Source organism: Thermobia domestica, chromosome 4 (assembly GCF_964235325.1).
Source record: "Thermobia domestica chromosome 4, izTheDome1.hap1.1, whole genome shotgun sequence".
NCBI classification, from domain to species: Eukaryota; Metazoa; Arthropoda; class Insecta; order Zygentoma; family Lepismatidae; genus Thermobia; species Thermobia domestica.
The window spans coordinates 328327701-328348693 of record NC_137457.1 but is presented as its reverse complement, the minus strand read 5'-3'; the positions used below and the strand labels follow the sequence as shown (position 1 = coordinate 328348693).

At 37.8% G+C, this 20993-nt stretch overlaps 2 protein-coding genes across 4 annotated transcripts in view; one reads left to right on the top strand and one right to left on the bottom strand.

Annotated features, from left to right (window-relative positions):
- Positions 1–3325: 3325 nt before the first annotated feature.
- Positions 3326–3985, bottom strand: LOC145683227 (protein GVQW3-like). Its single transcript, XM_081754595.1, has one exon. The coding sequence runs from the start codon at positions 3983–3985 to the stop codon at positions 3326–3328; it is 660 nt and encodes a 219-aa protein (XP_081610721.1).
- Positions 3986–5686: 1701 nt separating this feature from the next.
- LOC145684448 (uncharacterized) overlaps positions 5687–20993 on the top strand; it is an 82502-nt gene continuing 67195 nt past the window's right edge. For 2 of the 3 annotated variants that reach the window (XM_081756847.1, XM_081756845.1), the window contains exons 1-2: positions 5687–5838; positions 14686–14954. In XM_081756847.1, the coding sequence (XP_081612973.1) occupies positions 14707–14954 (248 nt within the window). In that variant the 5' untranslated portion in view covers positions 5687–5838; positions 14686–14706. Of the gene's footprint in view, positions 5839–5979; positions 6098–14685; positions 14955–20993 lie in introns of those variants that run through there. The other variant, XM_081756846.1, reaches the window with a different exon arrangement.

Below are 20993 nucleotides of genomic sequence, written 5' to 3'. Positions count from 1 at the left end.
ACTACTACTACTACTACTACTACTACTACTACTAATAATAATAATAATAATAATAATAATAATAATAATAATAATAATAATAATAATAATAATAATAATAATAATAATAATAATAATATCAGCTCTTCGCAGTGGTAGCTTCAATAAAGTAAGTTCACACATTTGGGCATTTGTTATTATTATTAAACTAAGTAATACAGTGAAATCTCTCAAAACGGACATCGGTGGAACCGGTTATTTGTCTGTAAATGAGAGGTATCCCTAAAAGGGAGGGTTCTCTCTCATAACACCACACCACTCATATTTATGGCATGGAAGGATAAGAAAGTGTGTCCTCTCACGAAAATGTCCATTATTGAGAGATGTCCGTTAAGAGTGGTTTCACTGTATTAGGAATTAACCTCCACTATTTTACCCAGTAATTACATGTGAATTGATTACATACGAATTATTGTAATTATTTTGCAAAATTCTGCTATTATTTCAATTTATTCACCCCCAGCAAGTTTTAGTGGTGATTTTTTTCGGAAATATTAATTGGGTAACCCTGTTGTTAACGTTAATTGTTGTAATATTATTTGATCTCTTAATCTCCGTTCCTGACCCTTCCTGGCTACGTTATTCGCTCTGAATATCTTTCATAAGAAAATTATTCATTGATTTAGTTGTTTTCCAGAAATCCAGTTTTTCAATTTGCAAATATTTTGTATCTTTCTGTTTCGTCTTCTTTAATATACCTTAATTTTAATAATCCCTGGGCTCATAGTGGTCTGGCCTCTTGTAAATAGTTGAAAAGTGACCAAAAATGGCCAAATGCACACGAAAAAGTGACCAAAATCTCATCATGACCCTTTTTTCCTTTGTCAATTTATCCATCACCTCTCTCTTTGTTGTTGTTTTGTTTCTTCTTTACTTCTTTTTGAGTTTCCTCCTTTCTTAGGTTTTCAAAGTATGCTTTGTAGTTACGGTAAGCAGACTTAGCAGATGTAAAAAGCTTCTGAGGGAGTGGAACCAGTTCTGGCCTATTTTCGAATTCCTTCATCCCAGACATTATATTTAACTTAGCATTAAGAGTTCTCAAAAACGTGAAATATTTAAATTCATCACCTACTCTTAAGAACATACAAGAAGCATAACACAAGACGAACATGATGAACTACACAAACATACGCAACGTTGAGTGGAGCGTTAACTATTACGAGAGAAAACTAAAAGATTATTATGATAGATGAAAGAATAGACACAGAAGGGTTCTCAACTCCACCTTGAGAGCTTAAGCATCCACCAACCGTCCACTGTGCTTTAGAAAGAATAAAAGCTGAAGTGAGAATAAAGCTGACTGTTTCACATGTGGTAGCAAGTACTGAAGCTTTCAGAAGAGTAATGAGTAACAAGTTTCTACCTTTTTCCATTTGTTTTTATATTTTTCTTAGAAAACTGCGAATGTAAAACATAAATCACACGAAAAAGTCACTTTACCTCTCAAAAAAAGTAACTTTTACTGACAAATTTGAAAAAAAAGTAACTTTTAGTGACAAAATTGAAAAAAAAGTAAGTTTTAGTTTAAAAAAGTGATTCGCTATGAACCCTGTTCCGCTCAATGAATTTACGTGAATAAAAATAAACTTTACAAAAAAAAAAAAAAAAAAAGCTAGCGCCAAATGCGTTCCTGCATAACACTAGACTCAGTCTAAAATATATATAATTCTTAATTCAACCGATCACTTCATTTCTAAAAACGTTTTGACTACACCCTTCTAACGTCCGTCCGTTGATACACCACTTGCAGAGCAGGCTCGAAACCAGCCACAGAGCTTTGGGGGGGGGGGGGAGGCATGAATATGTTAGGAGGGGCCAAGTCATTAAAAATTCTCTTACAAATATCTAAATTGTGCATTTTGCATTGAGGTCTGAAGGGGACATGAAAAATTTAGGGAGGGCCAGGCCTTCCCTAGCCACCCTCTGGTTGCGAGCCTGCTGCAGAGTAGCACTTACAACTGAATGTGGTATAGGCTTATTATTATATTGTCACATTTTTCCTTATTGAGGAGGAGATAGGTGAATGACCGATCAAGACGTTGCCAATTTCAGTCATCTGCATCTGTCCATCAATCTCTTTTCTCGGAAACAACCGCGGAGACCAGAACGGTAGGTATCAGCGGTCTGTTTTTTCAATTGTTTCGATCGAAACACCGCCCGAAACAATGAGGTCATGTTTTTCTCGAAGCCGTACATGAGAACGAGGTCGCTTTGTATTTTGAAGTGAAATAAAATAAATAAGAATATTGCCTTCTTTCCTAAACGCTAAACCTTTTTTTAACTTGATGTAATAAATAACCTATATGATACTGATTGATACAACAACTGGATTTGGGTAAGTATTCCTTTTCCATCCAGGGGTGTGTAAAGAAATTTGGAAGGGTGTTAGGGAGGTGTAGATTACTCCCTGGCGCTAATGCACAGTCCGAGACTTCCCGTCATTGGTCGTAAGGCATGATGTTTTGTAATTTTGATTAGGCCTATAAGTTATTGGAATCCCATGATTCAAGCAGGGGACGGTGTGGCCATATGCTGGACATGGACGAAAAAAAAAAACGTAAATTTTAATAAGAATATCAAGCTAGTAGAGCATCATCTGTAAAAGGAAACGAAAAATGTCGGATAACAGAGTTGGTGTGTCACTTACATACCCTGTATATTATAAAAATAGTGGAGAGCTAAGCTAGTACAATGACTTTTATGACTATACTCCGCGTCACCCGAATTGGTGTATGGCATAGGCCAATAAGCTCGCAATGCGCTGTTACTAAACCTTCAGGAAGGAATCTAATCATTCACAATTGAGTTTGTTCGTACGAGGTTTGTCCGGAAAATACGTATAAAAGTTGAATAAGAACTTTATTTTACAATTATTCAGGTATTACAATATGGTCTCCTTCAAAGTACTCTCCCTTAGACAAGATACACTTCTGCCAACGCCGTTTCCACTGTTGATAACATTGCTGAAAGTCTTCAGTTGGGATACTGTTCAGTTGCCGTGTCGTTTCTGCCTTGATGGCTTCCACATCTCCCAAGTGCCGCCCCCGAAGCACCATTTTGCATTTCGGGAACAGGAAGAAGTCACAAGGGGCTAAATTGGGTGAATAAGGCGGGTGGTCTGTCACGGTGATTGAGCTTCGGGTCAAAAACTCACGCACAACGAGCGACGTGTGAGCGGGCGCATTGTCGTGATGAAGGATCCACCTGCCCCCTTGTGCCAAATCCGGTCGAACTCGGGCCACACAAGCTCTGAGACGTCTCAAAACTTCCACGTAAAACTGTCCGTTCACACTCTGGCCGGGAAGAACAGATTCCTTGTGAACAATGCCCCTATAATCAAAGAAACAATCAACATTATCTTCACATTGGATCTTGCTTTTCGCGACTTTTTTGTTCTCGGTTCTCCTGGTAGCTTCCATTCCTTACTTTGAGATTTGAGCTCCACATCGAATTCGTAAAACCAGGACTCGTCTCCTGTGATGACTCGGTTGAGAAAGTCCCCTCTTTTCTCTGCTTCCAACCAATCCTCACAGCACTCAACCCTCTTTGCTTTCTGTTCTGGAGTCAAGAGCTTCGGTACGATTTTTGCACACAATTTCTTCATTTCAAGTTTTTGTGTCAGAAGTTCGTGAACGATTGTTTTCGGAATTGACAGCTCGTCAGCAATCATTCTGAGTGTCAATCTACGGTCTTTAAGAACACAAGTCCGAATTCGTTCAACATTTTCATCAGAACTCGATGTCGACGGGCGTCCTGGGCGAGGGTCTCCTTTCACGTCTTCTCGGCCTTCCCGAAATCTTTGTAACCACTTGTTCACGGTTGGTTCCTTCAGAGAATTGTCTCCGTACACTTGTTTCAAACACTCAAAAATCTCACGGCCATTCTTACCTAGCTTTGCAAGAAACTTCATGTTGATGCGCTGTTCCTCAATCAGAGAGAGCTCCATGCCGTCGGCAGGTGAAACAGGGTAACTTTCAACAAGCAGCCACACATTCCTACTGGCACGCAGAGCGCTCTGACTCGAACTAAGCGTTGGTGGGATTGGCTACAGCAGTAGTGCCACCTGGCGGTTAAATCCTGTAAAATAAAGTTATTATTCAACATTTATACGTATTTTCCGGACAAACCTCGTATTTCTGAACAATTGTGAATGATTAGATTCCTCACTGAAGGTTTGATAACAGCGCACTGCGAGCTTATTGGCTAATGCCATACACCGATTCGGATGACTTGGAGTATAGTTGTTCTACTTAAAGCTTCGTCCCGCTGCGTCTTAACTTTTTCTATTTCTTTCATTGATTTTAGGTTTAGTGTTCCATTTAATACCTAGGCAATTTAGACATGAACCTTTAGCTTAAGTGAGATCTTCCGCTGCTATGAATCGTACTCGATCCTATCGTACGCTAATAGCCATAAGGAACATTTTTCTTTAGTTTACCCACCAACCCACGTACATTACACAAATATTAATGGTCAAATCTAAATATAGCTACAGCTGTTGTTCTATTTTGAATAAATTGAAGCAATCGGAAAATTGCCTGCACTGTAGTTATAGGGCGTTTACACTTAGTCGATTTAGTCGCACGACTAAATCGACTCGCTGCATTTGCCACTAAATCGAAGCAACTAGGCCGAATCAGATTGATGGATGTGTTCAATTATTTCAACCACAGAAAATAGAACGTCTTTTAATCCAGTTGCCAGTCGATTAGTCGCCTTCGATCAACAAGCGATTAAGTTGAAGTCCCGTTTACACGGTCGATTAAGTTGAAAGTGACGTCAATTCAACTAAATCGAACGCAAATCGACTAAGTGTAAACGCCCCATTACATCTATTGGTGTGACTACGCAGGCAGTGCACGTAGCGATGACTGTTCACTGTTAAAAATTAGTTTGATCCACACAATGACAAATTAAATCTTTTACTTCCCACGATTATGCCGGCTAGGCTAAAAGATACGGTGATGAAGAGAAATGAGTGAAATGAAGAAAGTGGGAGGAAACGGAAGTACCCCGAGAAACCCCATGCACACGGTGCAATACACGCAATGAATGGTAAGTTTTCGTTTTATAAAAAAGAAACTTTCTACGCGACTGATATCCACAAGAAAAAAGTTTAATCGGCGAAAGGTACTTTGTAAGATCTGTGCAAGTGAAAAGGGTGTAAGACTAAACGTTTATGCAATGATGTGAATTTATCTGATTTTTTTTCCCCGCATGATTCAAATTCGATAATACAATGCAGCACTGATCATTATACTATCCTTCCTCTATGCGATGCAGGTTCTTTTGCCTTGGCAACTCTGCGGTAACCGAAGATCGCATCGCAACCGGCATATTATGGGCACAATTGAGCTTTGTCTAGAACATTCTGTCCTTATAAAGAATAAATAAAGAAATATGATATAATATGAAATTATGTAAAAATAAAACCACAGATTATTAATTTGAGAAATAAAAATATTTTCCCCTTTGTAAAAGTAGCATTTTGAAGTTATTCATATCTATTTTATGCGGATTTCGCAGGTATTTTGTTTCTTGGATTTACTAATAAAGTCAATTAACATATGGAATTGTATTATTTTTATTTTATATAATGATGTATAACATTTAACCTGAGAACATTTAAAAATAATTATTAACATATAGATATTTATTTAATAACAAATATATAGAATTCTATGCAATTCATTTTTCCTCGATATCGTGTATATGATTCCAATTTTCAAGCTGTTGTAAGATGGTGGTGTGACGGGTATAGTTTCGAAGGAAAGAAATATTAGCAAGATTTTTCTAAGTGTAAGTTCGATTTGAGAGTTTACTTTTAGGCTCATTTCCAGTATTAGTATTATGTAAGGCTTTAAACGTAAAATAATGATCATTTATTAGTATATTTATGGCGAATTAGTAGTAAAAATAAAAGGGAAAGTCTTGGTCTTGATTTTCAATGCCACACAATGATGTCACGAGAGATCGGTGAAAGATTCATGTTAATGTGAGCGGGAAATAATAATAGGATTTATTTTTAATGTTGTTATTATAGTTCACTTGTCTTTCAGTAAGTATATGGTGCACATAATCTTAGAGTAAACTACTGTAGTAAATTTCAGTAATTACACCTGTTTTCATAACGGCAGGTTATACCTATCTGTTGCACGTAATATTTGGCCGTGAGAATTCTATATGAAATGAGAAAAAAGTCTTTGAAATATACATGATAAGGCTGGTAAGGCAAGACTGTGATGAAGTACATGAAATGTTCAGTGGATCAGTAGGAAGTAGTAGATAATTGGATTGATTACAAAAAAATATATAAATGAAGGCTGATATGATTGAAGTAAGGCAAAACTATTACTGAGTAAGGGTGGTTGGGTTGGGTGGGGGTTTCCACTTGTAATAAATTTGAGGGTTAAATTCCGAAGACGATTATTCAATCCCATGAGAAGCATCATGTTTAAAGCACAAATACTGGAGCACGTGTAAGCAATCATTACGTTCGTGGCTTAAGGCGTTAAACGTATTGCTGAAAATATTTAAAAACATTTATATGAGCATTATTCAAAGAAAGTCATAAGTCTGTTTCCGTAGTTGATATTGGTGTGGCGGACGGTTATGAAAGCTATGCCATTATTTCGATGAGTAAGACTAAACTTCAAAAATTTATTCATTGATTCGTGATTCGATTCTTTCGTTCGTGATTTGATCGCTTATTTCCTTCGGAACGAATCTGTTCCTTCCATTCATTACGTCACCAAACTAAGTTGGCACAGTGAGACACTGATTGGGCGGTGTCTTGAAACTAGCAATGTTTTTGTTAAAGAATGTTCAGATAATGAATGAAACACCATGAATTTACTACAGATATATAGTAAATCTACTGCTAATACAAATGGTTTATTAGTCATACTGGTGAGTTACATAACTGAAGTTAAAATATCAGGTAATGATTGAGTTTATTTTAATATTTTGACGGAAGCTATGTTGTTGCTGTTTAGGATATGTGTTGGGGCCTTGTGTCGCTCTCCCCTCTTTGTCTAAACTAATTTGTGATTTCTACTATATATTAAGTATATTACATTCTTAACGTATGTTTACGTAGTCTGTTGGCTAATATTTAGTATCTTCCCCCAATCATGCACATTTAAGCTCTCCATTGTTAACTCCAGAAAATATAGCTGAGCGAGCGAAGTGGGTTAGAAGCCGCGCAGAGCCCGTTTTTTTCGACCTTTATCACAATTTAGACAAAAACAAGGTACTCGGTTCTGGAGACATTAAACGAGTTGGGGGAGATACTAAATGCATCCTGTCTTGTCTCTTACATTGCTCCGCTTACTTTAGTTAAGAGAGATCCAATATAATGGTTAGTTTGCTTTTGATGTTTAAGCTTTGATCGTTCAGCAGTCGGAAATTATGATGCTGAGAAACAGTTTTTTTTTTTTTTTTTTGGCAAATTTAAACCAGTTCCTCCCTTTTTAGAATAGATTAAAAAAAGAAACTTCTAAATAATCTACAGTCTCTTCTAGACTTGGTATCTTCTCTACGGTCATGTAGTAATATGCCAACACGGTTATCTAGTTGATGGGACGGCGGTGGGTCACTGGTAGAGCGTTTACCTCTGGTGCATGAAATCCTTAATTCGATCCCAGCTCGCGTCAAGTGAGCTTTGTGGTGAACAAACACCGTGTGCGTGGGTTTTCTGCGAGTTCTCCCGTTTCCTCCCACTTAATTCATTTCATTCCTTTGCAGGCTTAGTAACAGCTACGAAAATTTAAAAATCACCGATTTTTAGGACCGCTTTAAAAAGTATAATAGAGTAGAGTAAGGTAGCGATAAGTAGGGTAGGTAGGGTCGGATTAGCTTAGGGAAGTTTAGGCTCACTTTGTTGAAATTAATAGTAATTACTTGTCTCTGCATAAGGATAACAAACGGAGTGTCTGCTCCTGCAGCAATGTTCAGAATACATGTGCTCGTTACTTTCCTAGAATCCGACCGTGCAGTAACCTTACACAAAGTAGTTCCTTATGCTTGCCAAATAGTTCGATATTTATAACCGCGTATATAAAAAGATAAACACGACTTTCGCTCTCTACGTATTATCAATAACACAAATGAGCAATTCATCTGTTTCTTCCCTGTAAATTTTCAAAATTTTGCTAGAAATGGACGACCAACTTTGGAACTTCACCCTATTCCAGGCTTGGCAGAGTTTGGAAATCGATCTTCGTGAAAATGATGTTTTAAATATTTTAGAATAAAATTGGAGGGGAGGTCTTTCTTGCGCAGAGTGGGAAATGTTCTTCAACGAGAGTATGGCGGCGTAATCCTGGAGGTTCTATGTAGTAACTGCTTATTTTAGTCCACGTTACGTCATTCTGAACGCAATGCTATTTAGTTACATACTCTCGTTACATAGAATAAAGTTAGTTAATAGAATAAAATATAAACACATGTTGCTGTTTAGCCTACTAATGATATTATATACATACAGTGAAGCAAATTCAGATGATGAAAGACTTGCGTTTAGTTAGTTCAAAAATCAGTGAGCGAAATTTCTGATTCTCCACTCACTCATAAAGAAATTGTTTCATGGGACACTCGATCATTTGATAAAATGTCAGCCAGTTTCGAGGCTCAATTTATTTTTTGCGTCTAGCTTGTGAACATGTATGATTGCGTTTCTGCTTGCTTTTTCTTTTCTATTTGGTTATTTTTTCTTCTATTTTGTGGAGGTACTCGAGTAATGGAGCAACCGTTAAGTCGGCGCTCCTGATTCTTGTGCGAGTAACAGTATGGAATGTACAGCCCAAAAGGAGCAGGCAGATAGTTTAAGGTACAAGTGGTAGATAATCATGTTTATCAGTGTGCAATGTGTGATATAAGCCTACCCTAGAAGAAAGTCCAGGGGACACTAGCTTGTTGATGCATCGTGGGCGTGTACTGAACGTCCGCGACAAACGAAGCATGAACTGATGATAACTTGAATACGTGCGATTCCAGTTTGCGGAAACAGACATAACTTCATGTTATGTGTACGTTCTTTAATCAGGAAATGCACCCCTAGTAACTTATGAATTGTTTCTTGTTGGAGTTGCGCGTTCTTCGGTGCAGATTCATTTTGGGAGAGGTTAACCGTTATGGGTATAAAGATGACGTCCAGGAATACGTGATAAAAACTAAAATGCGAAAAACAAACCAAATTGGTAGATGATCACTGAAAAATACAAACCGAGTCAGGGCAAGACAAGGCTGTTGGGCTCGCACGGGGTTGCGTCTGTAGGAAACAGGCGTGTTAGCTATAGTGGGTACGTGCGTAAGCGAGAATTGTGGCACACAGTGTGTTCCTCTTGTTACTATATCCTTACGTGTTGTGTCGTTACGAATTATGGCACATCAAATTGCTTTCATATATAAATTAACACGTTCTTCCCGACGTGAGCCATCAGTGGTACACGATCGTTATTCTTGGCTATAAGTTGCCTTTGGGTCTTACTGAGTAGAACAGTGTTACTGGTTTCTATGTTATTGCACTGTGTTAAGTGTATATATTGAATACACTGAAGGAAGGATGGCATTCGCCATTGCTGGCTCACGTCGGGATTTTCAAAAAGCATAGCTTCTTCTGCACTGTTAGATGTCGGGTTGAACGTGTTAACTACATCATGGCTTCCTTATCGGACTATTACGTGTTTAGAAGCGTACAGCGTGGACTACGTCTTTTAACATTATTAGGGAGGACAGAGGTTAAGAACCACATATATTTTGATTACTTAAATATTCCTCTGATGCTTTTTATTCTTATCCTGTAAATTATAAAAAAAATGTTTCTGTAAACTGGGATAGCACCTTTGGAAGACCACTTGAGATATGTGAAACCGTACATCTGTAGTGGGTTACGAAAGCTCAGCTGTAGCTAGGAAGTCCTTTGTTGTGCGAGACGTTGTGCAATCCTAAGCTAGATTTGTTGAATTGAACGTGCCGACCAAGGAAGCAGTGAAACACCGTGTTAATTCAGGAAGTTTAGGACATTATGTGCCACATACGGTTGTTCGTTATTCTGTGGAAAAGAGGCTTCATTCAGGACCTAATGCAAATGGGTAACGACCGGATCCACCAGCCTATCGATGTGCCTATTTGTGGGATAAACGTGACGGAATGCAATAGCACTTTGGTGCGAGCGGACCCAATTTCGACTCCCGGTGGGGACACTCGGTTAAAAAAAAAAAAGCCATCCTGAGTGAGGTATTTCGTAGGCTTTCTTCATTTACTTCACAAATGTTACCTAGTTATATCATAAATACTGTCACAAAGTTTGGAGTGGCGCTGTAGGTATCCGGAATGGCACAGTGCTGCCATCTGTGTACGAAGCGGAAGATGCATGTAGTGTGTGTTTGATTGTTCATGACATACGCTGATATTGTACTGAGTTCTAATGGAGTAGGACGATTATGAAAATCGTGTAGCAGTAATTGCACTACACAAGGTCGGGAAGACAGTAGGTAAGATTTTCAACCTCCTGAAACCCTTACAAATCAGCAAGAGATTCGTGTATTGCGCCATACAGCGATACACCGAGACTGGAACGGCAGCTTACCGCGCAAGGAGTGGCAGACCACAAACGGTACGAACCCCGCAGGTCCAGAAAAAGCAGTCGCAGCAAGAATTCGAAGAAATCCTGTTCCAACACAGTGTGATGGCTGCTGAGATGAACATCAGCAGAAATTCCATGTCTCGTGTGCTCAGGAGTGACCTACATCTACGGGCGTATAAGAGGCGGACTAGTCACTTTCTGACCGGAACATTAATGTCGCAGAGGGTCCTTAAATCAAAAGAGTCTGTTGCGGCGTTACGCCAACAATCTGCACAAAAAGATTCTGTTCACTGATGAAAATGTGTTCGTAATTGAGCAGGCCTACAACGCCGAAAATGACCATGTGTATGCCACGTCATCTACTGCAGCTGTTGAGGCAGCTCTAAGGGGTTCAGAGGGCACATCATCCTGCCTCAGTGATGGTTTGGTGGGGAGTGAGCTACTCAGGCACAACCCAGCTGCATTTTTGCGAAAAAGTCCAGGACACAGTGCTAACACCTATAGTGAAACCACTGTATGCTACCATGTTCCCTGGAGAAAGGTGCACCTTCTAGCAGGATTCAGCTCCAGGCCACAAAGCGAAAACAATCCAGGACTGGCTGGCACGGAACGTCCCCAACTTCATTTCTACCGCTGATTGGCCTTCTAGCAGCCCGAACCTTAACCCATTGGACAGTTCTTCAGGCAAAGGTCTGCCATAAACGGCATCCATCTGTCGACAGTCTCAAACAATCCTTGACCCGAGCAGTGAACAATTTTCCCATGGACGTGGTGCGTAATGCCATTGACCAATGACCGGACAGACTTCGTGCCTGCATCAAAGCCATGGGGGGACATTTCGAAAAATGATTCGTGCGTCAGGTGTACAACATATCAATGTAAAAGATGACCAAAATAAATTGCCTTGGTGTTAATACTCTCTGTGTTATTCACATTCAAACTTGTGACAGTATTTATGATATAACTAGGTAGAACACGTAAAGGTCTCAAGTTACTTTTTCCCTTCCTCACTGTCCCGGATAGTGTTATCGCCGAGGGACGTCATCCCTCATACATGACGTGCTTAAAAGACATAAATGCCAGTAATGGCCACAAATATGCTCCCTAATCCAAATTCAATGTCACTCATACCATAACACCCGATGCCAACCAGGAGTGACTGTGCAGAATACTTCATCCATTTGTACTCATGATACCGATAGACACGGATGCAGTCATTGTGGTGCTACAACGAGAAAATGAATTTGTCTGAAAGGATGATCTCGTACCATTTGGCTCTTCATGCACCGATAGTCGCGGCACCGTTGCATTGGTGTACAATCAAAAGGAGCGTAGCAATGAACATCGTGCAAAATATTCCCCACCCTGCAAAACCAGTCGAATTTTTCAAATAGACATTGCTCGAAAGTTGTGCACCAGTGTTCGGGTGGATCCTCATAGCCGTTCATATTAGAAGTAAGTCTGTCCTGTTGATCTGTGGTATGACGCGGCAGTTGAAATCTTGCATATTGTTTTGTATTGGCTTCGCATCACTGGCTACACTGCGTCCAACACGGACACAAAAATCGCGAAAGGATAGTGTAGGCGTGATATATATATATATATATATATATATATATATATATATTTTGTCAAACTCGGTAACTGCTTGAATTTTTTATAGTACGTACAATGAGACATTGTTCAACCGTCCAAACACACGTATCTTACGCCAGCACTCGTTCACTACTGAACTACGGCTTCCTGGCTTACCTTCAGTTACGGTTTCCAGAGTGTGTTACGGTGCTACACTGCTAATTACTTTACTGTGCTAATCAACTTCTACAAATTCTGCAAATGTGGTGTCAATCCGACGCTTACTTGGTGTCACGTGTTTAGTTTCCAGCAGCCCTCGTATATGCACTGCTGGAGTGCCTGTTTTATACCCGCTAACAAATAAGATTAACGTAAATTTTTGAAATATGTAGGGCCTCCAGTTTTCTCTTCTTTTTCTTTTTCGTTGAATTTTAGCGCCCCCTTTCAGCACCGAGGCTATATGAGATATGGATTTACGGTTTAATTTGGAATCCAATCCATCATTATGTGTTCACATTTCAAGGCTCCTACTGGGAATCGAACCCGACCTCCAATGCACCAAAGGGACGCGCGCTAGCCATTAGATGAGCGTGGAGAACTACAGTCTTATCATAAAACCCTGATCACTCACCTGGCTGACAAATGATTTGGATGGATGGTCGGGATATTTCATTGACCATTATTGACTAGGTTGACCAGTAAAAAGTTCTAAAAGACTGCAGACAGAGTTTTTGGAATTTTCTCCAACCCAAAAATACCCACAAGCAGTTAGCGTACCACCTTGGTGTGGGAGACCCGGGTTCGATTCCCGACGGGAGCTCATGTGGTTCGGATTCCACGTTAATCAGTAGACCCCGTCTCATATACTCGCTGCTGAAAAGGACGTTAAATTTAAAATCAACTCAACCCAAAAATACCCACTGAACTAGTTTCAGAATTGACTTAACATGTGCGTTTATCAATGGGAGATCTCCAAAACAGGATATCATTGGGGGAAAAAAGTACATTTGGGAATCATTGATAACGAATTTTGTTCGCTCTCTGTCAAAGTCGCTGTAATGGTATTCAGCTTTTATCTGGAACAAAAAGTAATTCTACCACATTCTCTTGTTTTTATAGTACATACCCGCGTATTAGTACAAATAAAAATATATCTTCCACCATGCGTCTTATTACAAGTCGAAAACATTTTATTTAGAAACGAACACAAGTTGCATTCAAAGGAGATCAGAAACTCCTGAATTATTCTTGGGTATCTTATCTGGTATTGTAAAATCTATTGTAAGAAAGCAAATTAGCAAATGAAAATGAGTTTTAAAACCTTCCAGTATTTCGTTTTCCCCGCTCCCCCCCCCAAAAAAAAAAAAAAAAAAAAATTAAAAAGTCTCAATTTAATCTTTCGTATATGGAGTAACTTACTTGAGATACTTCCATATAAGGCTCGGTGTATGAAGTATATCGTTCGAGATACCTTGCTGTTGACATACTGGAACCTTTTTAATTTCAACTTTTTCGATACGAAATTATGTGTTTCTATTTGTTTTATTTAGAATACAGAAACTATCGTCTGTTGGGCGTGAAACAAGTTTCGTGAATCTACACCTATCAGGACCTAATCTGCATTAATTTCAAAATAGCTGTGTTGTTTTAATTACCCGCTAAACTGTAACCACACATAAGAGATGAGTGATTAATATACAGGGTGGTAGGTAACTCCGCCGAAAAACTTTGGGAGGTGATTCCTTATATGAAATGAAAGAAAAAAGTTCTTATAAACATAGGTCGAAAAACGTCTCCTTTCAGAGTTATGAACCGCCGAAAATTCGAAAAATCATGTTTCGAAACGCCCTGCCTTAGAAACTATAGGACCTATCCCAAGCGGTTTAAGGAATTATAGAGGAACTAGTATGCAAACTATCTAAATATCTACGTTTTACCATCCTCCGTTATCGGCCAAACGAACGCGCTATTGGTACTTAATGGAGTATCCCAATACCTTAATTTCCTTTCTACAGTTCGTTTCGCCGATAACGGACCACGGTAGAACATAGATATTTAGATAGAGCGCATACTAGTTCCTGTAGTTTCTAAGGCAGAGCGTTTCGAAATGTGAATTTTCGGCGGTTCCTAACTCTGAAAGGAGACGTTTTTCGTCCCATGTTTATTAGAACTTTTTTATTTCATTTCATATAAGGAATCACCTCCCAAAGTTTGTCGGTGAAGTTACCTACCACCCTGTATATAAACTTATTTTTTTTTAGTTTTATTTATTTGTTAGTTTGTAACCTTTCTCTTTCTTGGAAATTGTATGACTGTTCTGCACGTTTGCTAAGCTACCCAAATATTTTAAAATTCCGAGGCGAGATTATGGCATTAGTATAATGTTCAATTGTGTGGAATGATTTAACTTCTCTGGTATTACTTATTATATTGGTGTTGTTTGGCTTTTGTATATCTTATTGATTTTCTTCTTTCCATTGCAGCTAGAAAGCAAATACTTTTGAATGGCTAGTGAGACCATTCCATGCTGTGAAACTGTAAATATTGAAGAACAAATTTCTTACGCTATAGAAATCGACGCGTCAGAAGCTGAAAACGCAACGGACGATCCAGAGACTGAGAAGACCAAAGCGTTAGAGAGTGATCAGAACGTGTTGAACATCGACGCAGATCAAGGGCCTGCCAGTCTAGAAACCCAAGTGTCCGAGCCTATTCATGAAGATTTAGGGGTCATGGGGATCGAGAATACTTGGTAAGAATTCTGTATTATTTTTTTAAGGCCCAAGTTTCACACTTGTGCAGCATTTTTAGTTTTACGCAAAGTTTTAAAACACAGCGCTAGGTAAACAAAAGTTCATTGAAACCTCTGTGAAGATCCACCTGTTTAGGTCGACCAGAAATTCCTCTTCGTGCCCTATTTGACCGGAACGAAATTTCAGTTTCCTGAGAACAGTGTATTTGAACTCTTTTTTTGTGCAGGACCATTTTTCCGACCGGAGAGCATAGGTTTTTGCCAGAAAATACCACGTTTACCCTGTTTTAAGGTTGACACTATATATGAACGTGCGTTTTGGCAGGTGAGTCACTTGTAGTGTTAACGAACACTAAGTAATGTTGATAATCTGAACTGATAGGATAGGTACGTGTATCCAGGGGAGTCATAAAAATATGTGGGTGTCCTGCCGCGCTTCTATTTTGTTGGGAAGGATAGTCCTAAACGATATCTCAAGACAACTATAAATCCTGCTTTCTATATGAAACTTCCTTTGTGGCAAACGAAGTACAGCAGCGGGGTAAAATAATTCTATGAACTGTTAGGAAGGGTTTACCACAAATGTTAGTATAATCAACTGCTATTTATTTCCTCAAGTAATTCTTTTTCTTAATTTCTTCATTTTACATATTATTTTAGTTGTCACAGGATATGTAGATTATTCTGTGGGTTACTGAATTCATGACTCGATAAATTTGCAGCCGTCTCAAAAACGTACAGTAATAAATTGCATGCTAGTACTACTTGCAGTATGATTTTTAAATGATAAACTAGCTGAACCTGCGCTCTCTACACAGCGTATCATTCGTATATGACCATAAATATCGCTCTCATTCCTCACAACATTTGTACATGTCCCTATAGGGTTAGATTTTTCGATTATTTTTTTCTCAATATCTCGCACCATTTGCAAGATTTGAGCCTACTTCCGGTTGGAGTTTGTAATTCATGTATGACCAGTGTTTTCTTTCTTCTTGCATGCAGTATGTAATAAGCAAATATATTACATACACAATTAATTATAATGTCAGCTATATATGGTGTTCATGAGCAAAACACCCCAAAAGTAAAGATTCGTCTTAGACTGGAGAAATGGTTATCCTTCCTTTTTTCATTATTATTTGGTCATGAAACAAACGCCTGAGACATATACAACTCCAATATACAACAGTGTGGTGTTGGAATATATGACGCATAGGATATGATGCTTTTTTTTTTAATTTCAACGCTTCCAGTGTACCCTTAAAAATGTAATAAAGAAATAATGGCATTTTTTTTTAAATATTTAATTAGAACTGGACAATACGCAAAATTTGCAATCGATCAGTGAAAACATCATCTTTCTAGAGCCTGTGGTTTCCGAGATCTCATTGTCGAAAGAAATGGCCACAAACATATAGTTAAAAAAGCTCCAAAGATGACAGCACAATTCATTTGCATTGATTTTGGAGAAGGCTTATTAAAATAGAAAGGCTTTGAACAATAATTTTAAAACAAACTTTATGAAAAAGATGTATTTAAAGTACGTGAAACTGAGGCCGTGTCCAAAAGATACAAGTGCACATTTGAAGTACGCTTATTTCCGGAAGTGACGTCACCTAGTGTGCGTCAAAAGGTCCAAGTTCACAAGTGTGCGAGTGCATAGTGCGTAGTGTGCGAGGATGTACACTACGTTAGTATACTTGTGTGCTTAATATGGCGATTTCTCGTAGAATGACCTAATAAAATTTTAATAGGCATATTCTTAATATTTTTGTTTAAGTAAATATATTTGTGGACTGATTTTATAATAATTTACTTGATAAACATACAAGTTAGTGATTTTACAAGTCGAATATAAAAATATTACGCAAATAACAAATGTATTCACGTTATGTTCTTTGAGTATGCAATAGAATTTAAAATAGTATAGGGAAAACAAACAAATAGTTTCTTTAATAATGCTATAAAGACATTTGTGCTTAAATATTACATGGTTTATGTAGCTTAATTGAAATAGTTGCACTATCGGTAATGCGGCTATTTTCACGTAAATGACAAATTTTAATGGTGTATGAATATATTCAGTTCTAGCATAGTATACATAGATTATTCATTTCTCTATAGCTACAGCTACAGCCGCAGCCGCAAATGTTAATTCATAGACACATAAGCCTAATTTTATAGTTTTGATTCTAAACGAATTCCTTTCAACGATACCATATTTCCTTGCACTTGAGAGAGACTGTAATATACCAATTACCATACATTGTGTATTTTTGACAGGTACCGAAAAGTGAAATAGAGATCAAAAATTCCTTTCTCCACATTTATCAAAGATTTCACAAATTACTCCTGGTAAGTCTTTACTATGGCCATTTCATTTTTTTTATTCTTCGATTTAGCGATTTGATCTCTTGGTTCCGGTTTTAACAACTTGCCTCTTCACCCATATACTGTATATAAGGTAGTAGGTAGGTTGGTTCCTTTTTGTACCAAAGTATAATATTTAATTCACATAATATTGACGAGCGAGTGTTAGAGAGTGAAGGCTGGTTGGAACCCCGCAGAGCACTTTCTTTTCAGTCTTCGTTACGAATCGGTTCATTGAACGATTCATTGAAAGAAATGTCCAAAGTAAAGACTTGCCTTCCTCTTAATTCATATAATCCCATTACTGTACCCAGTATTAAAAGATTATGAACAATAATTTCTTCCGTATAGTTGAACAATGAGAGCCATTACATTACATACTGTATTTTTTCATAAAACAGTCTCTTAATTTTCATAAAATTCTTATTATATTTTTAGTAGTTTATTTTACGTTTATATTTGGACGAGGGGATTTGTTTCGTTACTGAATAACCATTTTCGCAGTGGGAAGCATGTAGGAGAGTATATTTCAAGAGAGATGTAGGGCGCCGAAAGCGTAGTAAAATGCACGTAAATGTTGAAGTGTATACAATATACAGAACTCCATTCAAGCAGGCTTATAAGATAGTAATCTCACTTTTTTTTTTTTGTTATTTTTACCATACTACTTTCATTAGGGTTATTCGCCTTGAGTATGCATTATCCTTATAAATTGGTATTTCATAGCGACATAATAGGTTTTTTCTGTAATTTTGGTCCTCATGTTGTTCAACTTTACCATTTCTTTCCTTGTCATCCTTCTATGTGTTAACTTTTGCTGTAGATTAAGAATACGGAGACACTATTTCGATGATTTCCAGGTAAAATCAATAAATTCACAGTGAAAGAATAACATCTAAGGAACTTCAATATTAGCGCAATATGGTAGAAAGAGTTCAATCAGTATGCCTGAACTGAAAGAATACAGTAGAACTACAACAATTATACTGTCATTGTTGTGAAATCTACCGTACAGGAAGCAATTATACTCAGTATCAACCCTCTCCCAAAGTAGTTTTGTGCCACATTATTGTAAATACCGCTCCCCTCGGTGTCCTAACGCTCTTGCACGTTGCCTACTTTCAGTTGCAATAAAATTTCTAAACTAATTCGCAAAAGTGTCTTCAGCGCCCTAATCACCAGTGCTACTCTTCTTTCGGGAGATTATTAAATATTCCCTCCGCAAGCATGCCTAATAAAGTAGAATATCGCCAATAGTTTAGTGTTTTTTATGCTGTTACGAGTTTATTGTGCACATAAGACAACGCACACATATATTATATATGTATTGCATTTATGCTCCGCTCTTGTTAATCTGCGCGTGAAATACCCAAAATGACAAATATTTGCAGGCACGGCAAAGCTGAAGCTGTTGGCATACATGAAAAAAAAACTCTTAAATCATTTTATGGTTACCCCTTATAGCCAATCTGTACGGTTTATTTATCTTTAATATAACTGGAAAGTCATTCATCTAAAGAAAAAAAAGCATGCTATTTTTTCTAGTACGCGAAATTCTCCCTTCTTTTGTTATCAATGTTCCATATTCCACCACAACGAGGCGCTGTAAGCAAGTGCTGATCAAAAGCTAATTTTACGAAGTGTACACTATTTAGTGTGCACTCCATTTGTAGACTTCGAGTGTGCATCCTCGAAGTGTGCACTATGCACTTTTGGACACGGCCTGAATTTATTCACGTCTTTAATCGTGAAATCACAAATAACCGTAAATCAAAGGATTGAAATCAAAAGTTAGAGTTTGGAGCTCATGCATCTTCATTGCTATTGTAGCATTTTAATAGATAGATATTTTGTTGGTTGATTTTGAGTTTAACATCTTAATGAGTCTACTATCAACATCGATATTCCGGTTTCACTGATCACGCCCAAATCTGAAGCTCCTGATTCAGGGACAGTGCATGAGTGTACTCCGTAGATGATCCTCGCTGGGTCGTTCTTTAGATATTGAATATAGCGCAGTGGTTCTCAATGTTTTATATTTTATACAGATAATATAATAAAACGCTGTAAAACGGCAGTTAATGTTTTATTTATTTATTTATTTATTTATTGCGGGAGGAAGTTGAATCGTTTCCTTCGTTGTTCGCCGGCTGTAAGATCAGTGTCAAGCTGTTAAGACAAATATCAATGTATTTAAGCCATTAGAAGTGTAAGAATACCAGCGAAAAAGCATAGTAATAGTGATATAGAGCATAATCTTATTTTCATATATAATTTTCTGGATATATACAATAAATATTCAATATCTGGTAACGTATTCGAATTTCTTTTAAATGGTTGTTGATGTTTTACACACCTCCTACATCGGTGCATGTACGACATTTTACCAGTTTGGAGAGAAGAGAATCATAATCTCTGTATATTTAAGATTTACATGTACAGTCGTTTCCTGTATATATTACGAGTATAAAAAATGTCTTTTTTAACATTATATTTTCCCGAACAGAGATTATCTTGACCGAGATTGCAGTTTTAAGGTTACTAGGCGTAACTGAGTTCGACGCTTATTCAGCATTCTTTTTTCAAGAACTGGGAAGTAGTAAACGATTACACCTTATATGTGACAGGCTAAAATGGTCATAGACGCCGATAGTCCAGAAATAAAATTCCTCATCCAACATAAATTGTGCTGCTAGCTCAGAGCAGATATGTCGAGTCTTCTGGTGTCAAGGAACCATATTAGATTTATAAAGGGTTTTGTAGACATTGGTTTTGTAGGTATTGAACATCCACATCAAATCACTTCTACTCGATAGTCATATTATTGTTCTGTTGCGACAAATATTATCTCGTTTTATTCATTTTGGAACAAACGTCAGAGCTGTTCAGCTGTGGTTGTAGCTCAATGCCTTTGTTCACTGTTTGAACGGTTTTTCGTTGGCTGTTGGTTGGACGCGTAGTTAGCACTGTATTAACTTGACGCGTTTCTTTCTGCGCTAGTACGATTGACCGTGGACACCAGAATTTAAGCTTTCCGAAGTTTATTTGTAGCTTTAATCACATTCGTATTTCATTGAAGTTCGCATGATGTGCATACTTTTATGAGAAGACCACAGGGTGTCTCAATAAAATGTGTACATTGTTTATTTATTTTTTTTTTTTTTTTTACATTTTACATTTAAATGTTGCACTTTTTAACAGTTCATAACTGTTAAAAATGGCATTTCCAGCACCTATCCATTACCATCGAGACGTAAGCCTACCTTGACGAACACCTATCGAACAGATGGATTGGATGAAGAGACAGTATCGAGTACTCTCCACACCCGACTGATTTGACCCTTTTTTTCCGGAGGCATGTCAAGCACAATATTTATAGCTCAAGTCCAGCTACAATCAATGAGTTGAAAGCAGTCATTGAAAGCGAATGTGTCCAAATATCAATTGCAACGATTAAGCACGTTTTGGATTCCATTCGTAATCGTTATCAGCTGTTTCTAAACCACAATGGCCAACAATTAGAATACTTTCGATAAATGGCTGGCTTCTACATTTGTTTCACACTACATTTGAATTTTGAAACTTTTCCCGTCATTACAGTCATTCAAAGAGTGTATACATTTTATTGGGATCCTTTGTATAAATTGCTTCCTAGAAGTGCTAGTT